This window comes from Anastrepha ludens, chromosome 2 (genome assembly GCF_028408465.1).
Source record: "Anastrepha ludens isolate Willacy chromosome 2, idAnaLude1.1, whole genome shotgun sequence".
Classification (NCBI taxonomy): domain Eukaryota; kingdom Metazoa; phylum Arthropoda; class Insecta; order Diptera; family Tephritidae; genus Anastrepha; species Anastrepha ludens.
In genome coordinates this window covers 176599877-176614991 of record NC_071498.1, presented here as the reverse complement: position 1 = coordinate 176614991, position 15115 = coordinate 176599877, and the positions used below count along the sequence as shown (strand labels likewise).

The 15115-nt window shown below is 37.1% G+C and overlaps 1 protein-coding gene across 2 annotated transcripts in view; it reads left to right on the top strand.

The window, feature by feature from the left end:
* LOC128855915 (uncharacterized) overlaps positions 1-15115 on the top strand; it is a 311903-nt gene that overhangs the window by 162222 nt on the left and 134566 nt on the right. For both annotated transcript variants that reach the window (XM_054091156.1, XM_054091155.1), the window contains 3 exons: positions 6035-6283; positions 6493-6788; positions 9557-9683. In XM_054091156.1, the coding sequence (XP_053947131.1) occupies positions 6035-6283; positions 6493-6788; positions 9557-9683 (672 nt within the window). The remainder of the gene's footprint in view (positions 1-6034; positions 6284-6492; positions 6789-9556; positions 9684-15115) is intronic.

The following is a 15115-nucleotide window of genomic DNA, read 5'->3' as shown; positions in this document are numbered from 1 at the left end:
TTTATAATTTCTCTTTCATTAACAGTACAGTGTTTACCACGTCCCATTCTGAATGCAATATTCATAAGATAAGAAATATTTTATGAACAAGACAATAATAAATATAATTTTTTACATACTTTTGCAACAAAATATCAAACAGTTTAAAAATAACAGTATATTATTAATTTTAACTGTAGCTATTAAAATTTTTCCGAAACGTTACTATTTTTTTTCCAACTAAAACACGCGGTTCTGCACCAAAAAGAATACTGAGCCTAAATATTTGCGATTATGCACTTAAAAACAAGACAAAATAAAGTACCGTTATCAAATACTTAAGGTGTATCTGCATAAATAGGTACATACTTACAAACTAAAAATTTTATATGAAATATGGAGTGATTGTCGCTTCTATTATTTTTTCCAACACTGTATATACAGATTTTAAAATTTTAGAGTGATGATAATAATAAATTTCTAAGTTTCATTGCATATCGGTTTCAAAAATATCGGGAATTGTTCATTTAAAAAGCCCGCGCTCCACAAATTTCTAATTTTTTTTTTTGCTGGAAAGTTGGTACAACTGTCCTCTATAGTGCCGCAGAGTTTGAGCCTGATCTGTCAATTAGCTTGTTTTTGCCATTTAATTATATCAGTCGACCGCAGCTGTGCTCTGCGATTTTCGCTATAGAAAAAAGATCGGACAAAGAATTTGACTTAAATTTTGTGTTTTGAACAGAATTTCGTGTGCGATATATCATCGCACAACCACCGTATTCACCGGACTTAGCCCACTATGACTTTTTCCTTTTCCCAAAACTTAAATTACCAACGTACGCCGCTTTGAGTCGATAGAGGCCATTAAGGAGAACTCGCTGAAGGAGCCAAAGAAAATCTCTTCAAACACATTTGAAAGGTGCTTTGATGACTGGACTAATCGTTGGCATATGTGTATTGCTTCGAATGGAGCCTATTTTGAGGGCGAAAAAATAAATTTTGTGGATCAAACAATTATTTTGCATTTTATGGAACAATTCACGGTACTTTTGTGACAGAATGTAATTATATTGAGTGATATTTTTTTGATACAAAAATTAAATTCATTTTTCGAGTGTTAAATTTTCACTTTAAAACAATAATTATTTTCTGCTTTTCTGCAACTTTTCCAAACATCATTGCGCTTTAACATTCATACTGCCACTGAGTTTGCAAACATCTCTTCTCGCTGACCTAACCATTGTTGGTGAGGGAAGAATCGCCTTTACTTGGCTGTTACCGAATTCGTCTTATTCTTCTTAATTGGCGCGATAACCGCTTACGCGATTTTGCCCGAGTTTAACAAAGCGCGACACTCGTATCTCTCTCGTGCTAACCGGCGCCAGCTGAACACACCAAGTGAAGTTAAGTCCTTCTCCACCTGGTCTTTCCAACGCGAAGGAGGCCTTCCTCTGCTACCACCAGCTGGTACCGCATCGAATACTTTCAAAGCCGGAGCATTTGTATTCATTCGGCCGACATGACCCAGCCAACGTAGCCGCTGGATCTTTATTCGCTGCGCTATGTCTATGTCGTCGTAAAGCGCATACAGCTCATCGTTCCATCGCCTGCGATATTCATTCACTTGGGAGTGGGCAGGATGATTCTTCTACATATGGTTCAAGCAGCTTACAACTTCCGGGATTAGCCCAAGTATCCTCTGGGTAGCTTCCGAGCACCCGTTCGGGAGTGAACCAACGCGAGAAGGCCTTCCCAGATTAGCTGGCTGTGCGCTGGGTCTGGGACCCGCCACTTAAAAATCCTCCCCAATGAAAAGATGTATAAAGCCTCGAATGAGAACTTCCTATACCGAATTCGTCTCCCTTCATGAAAATAAATTCAGTTTTGTTCCGATTCATACTCTTCATACTCATTCCACACACACACCGTTTCCAGATATACCTTCGCCTACGTTGGTTCCTTCAATACTCAAATCCAATGGAACCTCAACACAATCTTCTGAGGGAATTATGTCGCCTGGTAGGTGGTTATGGTTCCGCTGCTTACTAGAGGATGGAGCAGGCTCCTCATTTTTATTTTCATCCTCATCGTTTGTACCGGGCCAGGTCATGTGGATTAAAGCGATGTTCGGGCATCTTACTTTCATCAACTAGCAAAGGCCCAGTTGGCTTTAAGCATTTAACAATGTTGTCCAATTTTATTGTATTCCAAACCTGTCCCAGTATTGTTAAAAATTCGTTTTTTAAACGGGAGAGCCCCAATCCCATTTTTGTTTTACCATGGGAAACCAATAGTTTATTCCACTCTGTCGTCATTGGACCAAAGACAAACTTGTCCAGTGGTTGCAGTTGATCGGTAAGGTAGGAAGGGAGGTTTAAGAGCTCCACATTGTTTAATATTAGTTAGTCGATGATTCGAATATTCGCATGACCGTGGCTCACAAGACCGTCAGGAAATCCTCTGAAAGAAATGTTCATAATTACCCCATAACAAGAAAAATATGAGGTGAATCAGTGCGAACGAGATCTGTCTAAATGCATCGAAGTCCTGGCATTAATAAGTGAATGTGAAATGGTTGTAAGCAACATCTTATATGGGTTTCCTGCGATGAGGTAGTCACAAAATTGAACACAGAACAAAATTATATTCACTTTTCGGAGATATGAGCTTTGATAATAACTGGAATGGCGTAATCAGTGTCAGTCAAGCAGCTGTTAGTTTTCAGTCGAATGATGAACTATCACATTTTAAGACTTTTTGGTTTCTAACAAACTTATAGGTGCGCTCAGGGCGATTGTTCGGAATTACCGCATCCTCATATTTACCCAGCTGGTCCTATATTTATTAATAATTTTCAGAAACAATAATTACAGGCCCGAATGTGACTTGCAGGTATTTTGGCCTACTCGCTGATAATGGGTTTTTTCAGCGTCTCAGGACTGGTGAACATTTTAGTTCGGACCTTCCTCTCCAAAATGGCCCAAAGAAAATAATCCGTCGGATTCACGTTTGGTAAATTTGAGATCCATTGTGTGAACGTTATGAAATTCAGAACGTTGTTTTTTAGCCATCCTTGGTTCACTCAAGCTTTGTGAGACGGTGCCGAGTCCTGTTAAAACGTCCATGGTGTGACACCGAAATGTTTGTCCGTCCACGGCTTCAAAGCAGACTCCAGAATACTTTCCCAAAAATATTTCGTATTTACCTTAACGACAGGCTCGATGAAAACGATTGGAGAGCGCCCATCTGCGGTTACAACGTCCAAAATCATTACTTGTCTTACTTGCTGCCCCTGGTGGCCAATCGGTGACTCAAATTCTCGTATGAACGGTCGGCAAAATAAACCCTATCAATTTGGGGGTTTACGAATTGCTCAATGTTCGGAAATTGACCGCTTTCGGCCAAGCGAAGCAACTCCACTCTCTCAAGTCTGACTTTTTGCTGCTTTGGTTTGAGATCATGCGCCGTTTGGATCTTGTAAGGCTTGACTTTGAGATCAGTTTTCAGTATGCGGTGGATTCTAAGGTCAGATTTTTTCAGTTCTTTCGCTGTTTGATTGGCACTTCGTCGGGGATTTCGCTCAAGTCGCTTCTTCACTTTTTGAACCATTTCACGGGACGTTGAAGTGCCTTCATGACCACCTCCATGACGTTGCGCGATGCTACGAGTATCACTGTAACGAGTAATGGTCGCGATAAAGTTACTGTAAGTTGCTCGAGCTCACGAACAATTGCTGGTTGTAATTTTCAGCCAAATATAATGCAATCGCACTATTACGTTTGAAATCCTGATTTTTTTTTTCGCGTTTACTCTCGGCAAAATGCTTCCGCGCGCTTGTAACCAATACTCTAGATTATCATTTAGCCAACTAATAGACAGCTGATGCCCGAGTATCAGCTGCGCGATTGGTCTGAAGTTGGTTACACTTCGAGTACCGGACCCTGCAAAATGTCGTCATCATCAATTCTTAGAGTTCCAAGTTGGAACATAGAGTCAATAGGATATTTTTTCCTCCTTGTTCTACCCTCTCGGGAGCATAGGGCCTCGACAAGATTCAGTCTTGCGTTGGTTTCTTTAATCGGTTATTTTTTTTCTTTTTTTCTTTTGTGATTTCTGACAGGCTTGGGGATTAGTTTGCCCCTACCAGTCCTAAATAGCGAAAATGCTCACTTGTCGTTGGGAAATTAGGAAGAACACGTTTTTTACTGCTTGGAGTGCCATCTGTGTCTCACATTTTTCTGGCAGAAGGATCACACAGATGGTTGAGGACTTCGCTAAATTTGGTGTGTCTGCGTTATTACAGCGATTGCCCGCTTCCTCTTGCTGGCGCCACTGATGCTTTGTGTAACTGTGTGATTTTCTTTGTATTTTTTTTGCTTGTTTTAGCAGCCATAATGCAAATAATGCGCAGACTATTGTGCGGGAGTAATGCATAGGGCGTCGACAACTCGTCTGCGCCATCGAAAACGGTTTTGTGCAAGGGCTCTAAATTCATTCCAAGTCTTATTCAAAGACCTTATTTCAGGCACCGTTGAACAGCGCCAGGTGGTTCTGTCTACATTTTTTCCCATCTGTTGAAAGGGGTTCCATCGCAGCGCCTGTTTGGCGATGTTGTCGTCACTCTTCCGCAGGGTGTGGCCGATCTATTGCCATTTTCTTCTGCGGATTTGAGTCGACACATAGGATTGATTAGCCTTCCTCAGTAGTTAAATGTTAGGTATAATTCGAGGCCACACAATTCAGATTATGCGGCGCAAGCTGCGGTTATCGCGTCAACCAAGAAGAAGAAGAAGAAGAAGAAGAAAAAGGAAAAGAAGAAGAAAAGAAGCAGAAGAAGAAAAGAAGCAGAAGAAGAAAAAGAGGAAGAAGAAGAAAAAGAAGAAAAAAGAAGAAGAAAAAAAGAAGAAGAAAATAAGAAGAAGAAAATAAGAAGAAGAAAAAGAAGAAGAAGAGAAAGAAGAAGAAGAAAAAGCAGAAGAAAAAGAAGAAGAAGAAAAAGAAGAAGAAAAGAAGAAGAAAAAAAGAAGAAGAAGAAGAAAAAGAAGAAGAATGAAAAGAAGAAAAAGAAGAAGAAAAAGAAGAAGAAAAAGAAGAAGGAAAAGAAGAAGAAGAAGAAGAAAAGGAAGAAGAAAAAGAAGAAAAAGAAGAAAAAGAAAAAGAAAAGAAGAAAAAGAAGAAGAACAAGAAGAAGAAGAAGCGTCACTAGTTCGACGAGTTGCTGTTGCTGACGATGTAAAAAGATTTATTGGTAAAATTCGACCAGATTTAAGTTAAAAAAAATTGTCTACCAAAGGCAATCAGTTGACGAAGCTCAAAGTTGTTCTTTGTTTTCATACCATTAGCTGGGATCAAGATTTTTGGTAGAAATTCAGACAACTTTTTGGTGGGTGTGACTCAATTAAAGCCAAAATGAAACCAAAATTCAGTTCCATATGAAAAGTAGAAATTTAAAAATCTAAAAAAAAAAATATTCAAAAAAACAAGAAAGAAAAAACGAAATCATGTGTATTAAAATAAGGCAAGTGCGCTAAGCGGCACTTCAAACAAATTTTCGTGATTTATGCAATCACGTAGAAAACTATTTTAATTAAGTCCAAACTACACTTTAAATGCTTTATGTGGCACAACAGCCATTCAGACGACAGTCGGAGCGACAGCGACATCAACATCGACGACGTGGACCATTACGCGCGTACGCCTGCCTCAGCGCGCTCATTACTGCCACATTTGCAGTGAGTGCCATGTGCCATGTGATTGTGGCGCCTCAAGCGAATGCTGCGAGAATGCGCTTAGGCAGCACAAATTTACTGACCACTCAGCGTCGTCATGCACTCTTGTGTATATTGTAATTCAACGTGAATTTCAGTTTTTAATTTTCCCCAGCTCATTCTGCTCTACTTAACACCACTCGAACATACCCCAATGACGCCGCCGCCATACCCCGGCACGCGGAAGATTTGTGCATTCGTACACTAATTTGCGCGTTCACTTTTTACGCGATCTCATTCAATTTGTGGTCTAATAATTATTTTCAACTCACTCTGCTTGCTTGTAGCCTGATGCGCGCAACTGGACGGTGCAACAAGTGCGGCAACTGTTGGATGTGGGCGGTGCAGCCGTTGTGAATTTCCTAATTACGGAGAATTTTGTGTTCGTCAGCGATTTGTGCGAAATGGCAGAGGCTACGGCAACGGCATTAGCTACAACAACGACAACAAAGGCGCAGGCCCCAGTGGACGCAGCCGGCGAGTTGGGCGCTTTATGGTTGCGTGTGTTGTTGCAACATGCAAATGCGCTCAACAAGGTTCGTATGCTACTTAACGGTTTATTATGAGTTTTTTTCCTTATATTTTCATATTTACTGCTTTTAGTTGTTATTTCTAGATTTTATTTTGCGCTACTTGTTGTTGTCTTTGTTCTCATCAATTAAGCATTTGCGTAATACTACTTTTCCATAATTTTTTTTCTCTTTTTTGTTTTTTTTTTGTTGCGATTTTCTCTTTTCTGCCACAGCATGCAATACGCGCACTGCCACCTTTGCTGCTCCGCTTGTGCAACACAGCGATTAGTGGAATTGCTGCGCAGAAATGTAATCTGGAATTTACGCTGCTTAGTTTGCAGCTACTGCAACGTCTACACGCACGCTGTGGCACACGGGCGCGCGCATTGCAGGTGCGTTTGGAGCGTTTGGCGCGTCGTCTTGTGCATAACTGCAGCATCGCGCCCCTCAAAAGGCCAGAGTTGTTGAGGCAATTGACGGAATTGGCTGGGGAGCAGTCATCGGTGGAAACAGGCAGCGCAACGACTTTGTAAGTTGCCTATACCTACATCGAAATCGAAATAAAGGGTGATCAGATAGGTGGTATCGGATAAAACAACGAAAACTCAAATGGATTGCGCAATTTTTATAATTTTTTTGTAGAACCTTTCATTAGATTTATTTTTTTAAGATAATCCCTTACAAATGTTGGCCGCAACTGTGCCGTAATTTGGTAATCTGGTTCTGGGCTGGCGAACTTCGTTCGGTATCTCGTGAATAACTTTAGTAATGTTGGCTTCCAATGCCGCAATCGAAGCTGCTTTATCCACAAAGCTTCGGGCTCTACAGACCCGCACCATTAAAGTCCAAAGGTGTGATATCGTACGATCTTGGTGGCCAATCCACTGGTGCGAGACGAGAATTAAATTGCGCACCGAAACGAGGACGGAGTAAATCCACTGTGTCATGGGTTGAATGACAAGTAGCGCCGTCTTGTTGGAAACAAATGTTGTGGAGTTCACGGGCTACAATTTCCGGCATCCGGTATCAAAAAGTCGTTTATCATGGCGCGTTAGCGTTCGCCATTCACTGTTACATTGGCGCCAGACTCGTCTTTCAAGAAATATAGGCGAGGATTCATCCAGCTCATGGGCCGCACCAAACGCTTGTTTTCAATGGATTTGATGACTGTTCTTGAATGGTTTCGAGTTGTTCTTCAGCCAAAATATGACAATTTGGCCCATTGACGTAGCCATAAACCAAAAGCGAAGCTCAACGCTGAACAAAGTTTGAATGTCAAAATGCGGATCTTCGGCGAGTTTTTCAAGTGCCTAAAGACTGATCTTATGACGCTTTGGAAGACCGGCCGGCTTCAAATCTTCGACAAGCTGTATTTTCTACCCAAAATTACCCAAGTAGTGCCATAAGATAGGCGAAGTTGTTGAAATCAGCGCCGCGTCGAATCTTCTGGGTCTTCCGCAAAATTCTCATTTACAGCCGCAATTTCCTCTTCACTTCGGCTTGCACGTAGTCTAATCGGTCGAGTATCACCCAATAATGTAAAATTATACTTAATTTTTTCAAGGGTTTACCGCATAGTGCGTTCGGTAAGACGGTTATATACAGTACCTGGCCATTGAATGATGACCGATGACATTTTTTCTGAAAACTTCAAATATCAGGTAAAATTTTCAATCTAATTTGGGCTTTTTCGAGGGGTATAAAAGGGTGTTAAGAGGTTTTAACCTATTCTTACATGTTTTTAAAAACTTCAGGTCAATTGGCCTGCGACGATTAGAAAAGGATACGTTTTTTTGCTTATAAGTGAAAAGTTAAGTGTGCAAGTGCCAGTGCGAATTAATTCGATCTTGTTTGAAGAGCATAAAAAATCTAATTGAGATCGTCTGAAAAGTGAAAGAATTGAATAGTGAATATTCATATATCTAAAATATAACAACAGTAAGTACAAAATATACATATCGTTTGAATTTGTCACGTGGATTATTTTTGTTTTTCAATTTAACCAGTTTTTTTTTTAGAAAATAGACCCAAAGGTGGATTTGACATCGGGACAAATGCAACAAATTACAGTTCTTTTGAAAGCCAAGAACCTGAGCTATGCAGACATAGCAAGAACCGTTGGAATATCCAAGGCGTCTGGGATAAATGTTGCCAAAAAGTGGAAAAATACCAACAATGTTTTAGCGGTAACTTCAAACAATCGCCAAAATTGTCGCCGAGAACGCATAACCTCAACCAGGCAGGATCACAAAATCGTCCAAACAGTTCTCTGGAACAGAAATGCTTCAAGTCGGATGATTTTAAGAGAGGTTCAGGAATCTGGAGTAAATATTTCGGAAAGAACGTCATGACGACGCTTATACGAAAATTGTCTTTTTTGCAGACGACCAGCAAATCGAATGCGAAATCGGCGGAAACTCTGGGCACAACTTCACAGAGACTTCGACGCGGAATATTGGAAATAGTTAAAAAAAACATTCTTTTCCTTTGTCAAATAGCAGTAAGAAGATGTGAATATTCAAACTTTTGTGTGGTTTTGTTTTTCTTCTTACAGACCATCTTCAGCGAAGAATGCCGATTGGAAGCAGTCATAAAAAGAGCAAATTTTGTTCCCAGAAGAGCCGGAGAACGATATTCTGAAGATTGTGTGCTTCCAAGGGTCAAAATCTTGAGATGAAGATAACACAGTACGTAGCCAGAATGTTTCAACGACTTGCGGCCGTCTTTACAGCAAGGGAAGAAGCCACGAAATAATAGTTTAAAATAAATATTTTTAATGCAAAACTGTCAAGAAGCTTTTAATAAAAACAAATGTGTATATTTTTTTAAATGCTTTACAACCGTTTGCTTTTTATACGCTCTCAAAGCCATAAATATGTAATTTTTATCATCGGTCATAATTCAATGACCGGGTACTGTACACCTTAAGTTGGCCTGAGCGCGCGATGAACACTTTTCACAGAGCGTCGATTTTCGTAATACAAATAATTCTACCTTGTAGAGGCGTAAATCTTGCCATGACGAAATATCAATGAATACTGAAAGAATTATGAATTTAGTTTGACAGTGGTCAGTGTGCTCTGTCAAAAAAAAAAACAAAAAACAATCGCAAAAAGTACATCCAATCTGATCACCCTTTACATACCATTTACAAGACTTGTAATCACTAGAGATTTTTTTTTTCGCCTTTACATTCACTAATATGCTGATTTATTTATTTCTTATTATTTTTTCTCTATTCCCTTTTGAATTATTCTCTTGCTTGTACTTTTCCTGCACTCGATTGCTATTAAGCAGCTGGCAGCAATTGTTGTTGGACACTCAAGAATGCACACCGGCTGTTGCTGAGCCATTAGCAGAGCAGCAGCAGCAGCAACAGCAGCAGCAGCAGCGCATAATTGACGAGAAGTGGCTGTTGAGTCAGGTGAGTCTATCGTTGGCACACTTGAGCGCTACTTGTGCGCTTCTGCTTTGTTGCCTCCCACCCGAGTATTACTCGTACTCGTACCCTTATGCGACTATCTTCCTTAAGCAGTGATGACTTGAAATCATTCACTTTTTACTCCTCTCATTTTTCCTACAATAATTGCTCACCATTAGTTGTGTTTAGTGTTTTGTTTTTGGTTTTGTTTGTTTTTGCTAATTTTTTCAAACGCTCTGCTGAAGTGCTTCCTTTTTGCCTTCTCGTTGGATTGTATTTCATTTTAGTGGTATCCATAGTTATTTGCCAATTATTTTATTGATTATACTGCGCAGATTTTTATGAGTACTTTTTGCTGCCTGTTTTTTATATTATTTTTATTTTCTATCTTTTTTTTATTTGTAGTTATGAGCGTATAGCATTTCATTTGCATATTACGAATGGCGCGCAATCACGTTTTGCATGTTTTTTTAAATTTATTTTACTGTACTTTAGTGTAGTACTTGCAACAGCGGAATGCTTGCAACTGAAAGCAATTACCAAGGTGCTTAAATAAATTGCTGAATCAATATTTTATGCAACTAATTCCGTGATTGTGCATTTAAAAATGCAATTTTCACTAGAGAGCATCACAAAAAAAAAAGCAAATAAACCTAAAATTGCAGTGCGTTATGCACTCGAAATGAAAAATGTAATTTGTTTGCTTATTACAAAAAAAAAAAAACTGAGCAAAAAATTCACCCATTGAAAAGCAGAATCATTTATTGAACTCTCGCATATTTTTGATTTGCTGCAAAAAATGTTCATTTCGCATAAATTTTCACCCCTTTAATGCTTTACGCTGCTACAGGGTCTTTTCAATACGAGTTTCATTTCAAATTGAAGTTAACTACTCGTGCACTTGTGTACAAAATAATAGTAGTGCGAAGAATTACCATGTTTTAACAATCTTTTGTTGTTTTTGTATTTAATTTGTGGGTTTTATGTTTTTATAAGCTCGCTACAGCAAACTTTGTATAAAGTGCACAACCAGTTCAACAAATAAAAACAAAAAAATAAAAAAAAATTTTGAAAATAAAAAATTATAAATAAAAAAATTTTTAAATTAAAAAAATAAATTAAAAAAATACATCAATATTTTCAATTTTTATTCAGAACTTTGTGCGGCGTTCTGGGTATGCAGACTTACAACCCATTTAATACAATTTAAAACAAATTAAAAAAAGTAACAAAAAACATAAAAAAATAAAAATAAAAAAATAAAAAAAAATAAAATAAGAAACTTATTTAAAAAAAATCTAAATTTAGATCTATTTAACACAAATTGAAAAAGGAGGGGGAAAATTAAAAAAAAAAAAATATTAAAAAAATAAATAATTAAATATAAAAAAATAAAAAAAATTTAAAAAAACAAAAAAAAAAAATAAAAAAAACTAAGAAAAGAAATTAATTTAAAAAAAATAATTAAATTTAAAAAATACATCAATCAATATTTCCAACTTTTTATTCAGAGCTTTTCCCGAAATTCTGGATATGCAGATTTATATACCTACCATTTAATACAATTTCACACAAATTAAAAAAAGTAGCGAAAAAAATTAAAAAAATAAAATAAAAAGAACTAAAAACATAAAGTAAGAAATTAATTTAAAAACAATCTTAATTTAAATCAATTTAACAGGAATTAAATAAGGGGTGAAAAATTAAAAAAAAAAAAAAAATCAAAACAAGTTTAAAAAAAAATATAAAAAAAGTTAAAAAAAATATTGTAAATATAAAACATAAAAAACTGTTAATAAAAAAATTTAAAATATAAAAATATAAATTTAAAAAATACATCAATATTTCCAACTTTTTATTCAGAGCTTTTCCCGAAGTTCTAGGTATGCAGATTTATAGTCCTTAAAATAATAGTAATACAATTTAATATAAATTAAAGGAAGGGGAAACAAAATAAAATTTTAAAAGATAAAAACTAAAATTAAAAAAAATTAAAGTAATAAAAAAAAATAATAAAAATAAAAATTAAACAAATAAAACAAAAAAAGTAAAAAAAAATTAAAAAAAAATTTTTTTTTCAAAAATTCATCAATATTATTCCGAGCTTTTCGAGCATGCAGATTAATACCATTTAATACAAGGGTCGTTTGAAAAGTCTATGCAAAGCCAAGAAGATGTCAATGCTGGCGCGTAGCGAGGCTATGTTTAGTTAGAAGCATCTTTTGGAAGAACACACACCAAGTTGCAGCCAGATCGGCCTTTTTTTATGATGTGTTTGAATCAAATCGGCTGAATTTGCATTGAAATCTACTCCTCTCGACACTCCCATAAACATCTTCATCGATAGTCAAGCTGCTATTAAAGCAATAAAGGCTGTAATGACTAGCTCGGGATTTGTGCAACATTGTATGTAGATACAAATTGGATGAACTCTGCGAGAATGGACAGGTGACAATTTACTGGTTACCAAGGCAGAAGGGAATAGAGGGAAATGATAGAGTTGACGAGTTTGCTAAGGCAGGCATCCCTTTGCCTAGAATGAGTACGCCGAACATATATCCCTCACTCTCAGATTTGAAAACGAAACTAGACCAAGAACTAATTCTGCAAGACCAGTCTATGTGGGAAGCCTCGTCCTCGCATACGATTGCCAACATAATGCTACGAACTTGCAACTCGAAAACAACCAACTTTACTTCAACTTCAATTTTATTCGGTGAGAAATGGAGTATTTCTCTCTATTTAGAAGATGTTTTGAATGAAAGAAAGTTGTCAAACAAATTGTCCAAAATCAACCCTATTTTTGAGCGACCTTTAATTTACACTATATTTTATTGGTGTATTGGCATGTAATATGTGAGAAGTAGAAAGTCGTACGTTTGAACACCTCCTTTGCCATTGCCCTGTTCTAAGTAGAACTCGTTACAACTGTCTAGGATCTGAGAAAAGTTTAAACTGCCACAAAAATGGTACGCTGATGGATCAAAAACACCTTATGGTGTAGGAGCAGGAGTAGTGGGGCCCAGAATCCACAAATCATACACTCTCACCAGGGACACCACTATCTTCCAAGCGGAACTACACGCAATAATGGAAGCAGCAAACATCATGCAACGTAGAAACCACAAGAGTAAAGATCAAAATACTCTCGGACAGCCAATCAGTTCTAAAAGCTTTAGATAGCTATACCTTCAACTCAAAAACCCTCTTAGAATGCCACAAGGCACTCAATAACCTGGCATCCAAAAACAATGTCTCATTAATTTGGGTACCATGACATGAGGGATATGACGGCAACGAAAAGGCAGACTTTCAAGCCAAAAAAGGGACCTAGTCCCATGTTCGGATTCAACAAAAACAGCCTAAAACAAAAAGTAAAATACTGGGCCAAAACTTTAATAAATCAGCATTGGAACAACGTAGAGGGTTTTAGACACTCCAAAATGCTCTTAAGTTTCAATGCTAAAACAGCTAACATGGCCCTCACGTTAAACAAAAAGAGCATTCCCACTCTCACAGGCGCCCTCATGGGTCACTTCACCTGCAACAAACACTCACATAAATTAGGCATAACTAACACCAGCACCTGCAGAATTAACTGCGAAGATGAAGAGTCTATAGAACATCTCATTATCGAATGTCCGGGGTTGACGCATAGAAGGAAAAGGTTTCTAAACAAGTTCACGCTTACAGATGAAGACCTTCAATCACTCCCTCAGAAGGAGCTGGTACAATTCATAAGCATACTTAACAGTCAATAGACAGTATAGGGTGCACAATAGATCAATATGGTCGCAGTGCTAAAGGGCCATACCATAACCCTTTACAACCATTAACCATTAACACTTTTTACAAAACATATGTTATAATATACCGTTACTTAAATTTTACTAGTTTTGTGTGCAAGATCAGTGAGAATTTGTGCGTTGTGTAAGATTTTTTATCACAATGAGTCCAAAAGGAAAGGAAACTACACAATCGTAGAGTAAAATAATAATGTATTTACATAAAAAAGGAAAGTCCCTTGCGGAGATCGCAGAAATGATAGATCGAATCCGTTTCTCCATTCGCACCATTGTTAACCGCTTCAAAGAGCAAACGAATTTCACAAGTTCGCAGCGAAGTGGTCATCCGCGCAAATTAACAGACCGAGAGCTATCGCAAATTTTGCGAAAAATGAAAAATGATTAGGAAATTACATCAACCCTGATCGCGGCGAAGCCAAAGCAAGATTTTGGCAAAGAAATCTATGCCAAAACAGTTAGACGAGTACTACATCAGGCTGGGTACAAAGCATGTGTGGCTTGGCGCAAGCCCTTAATATCTGCAGCCAACCAAAAGAAAAGGGTGGCATATGCAAAACAATTGGAAAACCAGCCTCTTAGCTACTGTTTTGTAATGTTTTCAGATGAAAGCAAATTTAATATTTTTCGTACAGACGGCCGCATAATTGTGTGGCGAAAACGTAACACAGCTTACGCAGCAAAAAATCCAGCATCAAGTGTGAAGTACAGTGGTGCAGGATTAATGGTTTGGGGTTACATGCCTGCTGCAGGTGTGGGGGCATTGTATTTATTGAAGGTCTAATAGACAAATCAGTTTATTTAAACATATAGAAAGAAAATCAGAAAAAAGTGCAGATCAGTTGAAACCTTCCAAAATCCTTCACATTTCAGCATGTCAATGACCCTAAGCACACGACGCATGATGTAAAGATGTGGCTTGCTTATCACACGGCACATGCTTTTTTTCCATTGACGTTATTGGGCCTATACTTATGTATGTCACTGTAGGTATATCTTCATTCGGATTGAGGTTGTCATACTGAAGGTGAAGTTGCTTGGTGTCTTAAAGACTATTCTTTGCTTACTTCAGTGACGATTTCAAAAAAGTTTTTGCATATACTTTTTCTGTTAAATTCTATATTATATTTTGTTATGTTATGTTATGTTATGTCATGTTATGTTATGTTATGTCATGTTATGTTATGTTATGTTATGTTACAATATGTTATGTTATGTTACAATATGTTATGTTATGTTATGTTATATTATGTTATGTTATGTTATGTTATGTTATGTTATGTTATGTTATGTTATGTTATGTTATGTTATGTTATGCTATGTTATGTTATGTTATGTTATGTTATGTTATGTGATGTGATGTGATGTTATGTTATGTTTGTTATGTTATGTTATGTTATGTTATGTTATGTTATGTTATGTTATGTTATGTGCTGTTATGTTATGTCATGTTATGTTATGTTATGTTATGTTATGTTATGTTATGTGATGTGATGTGATGTTATGTTATGTCATGTTATGTTATGTTATGTTATGTTATGTTATGTTATGTTATGTTATGTTATGTTATGTTATGTTATGTTATGTTATGTTATGTTATGTTATGTTATGTTATGTTATGTTATGTTATGT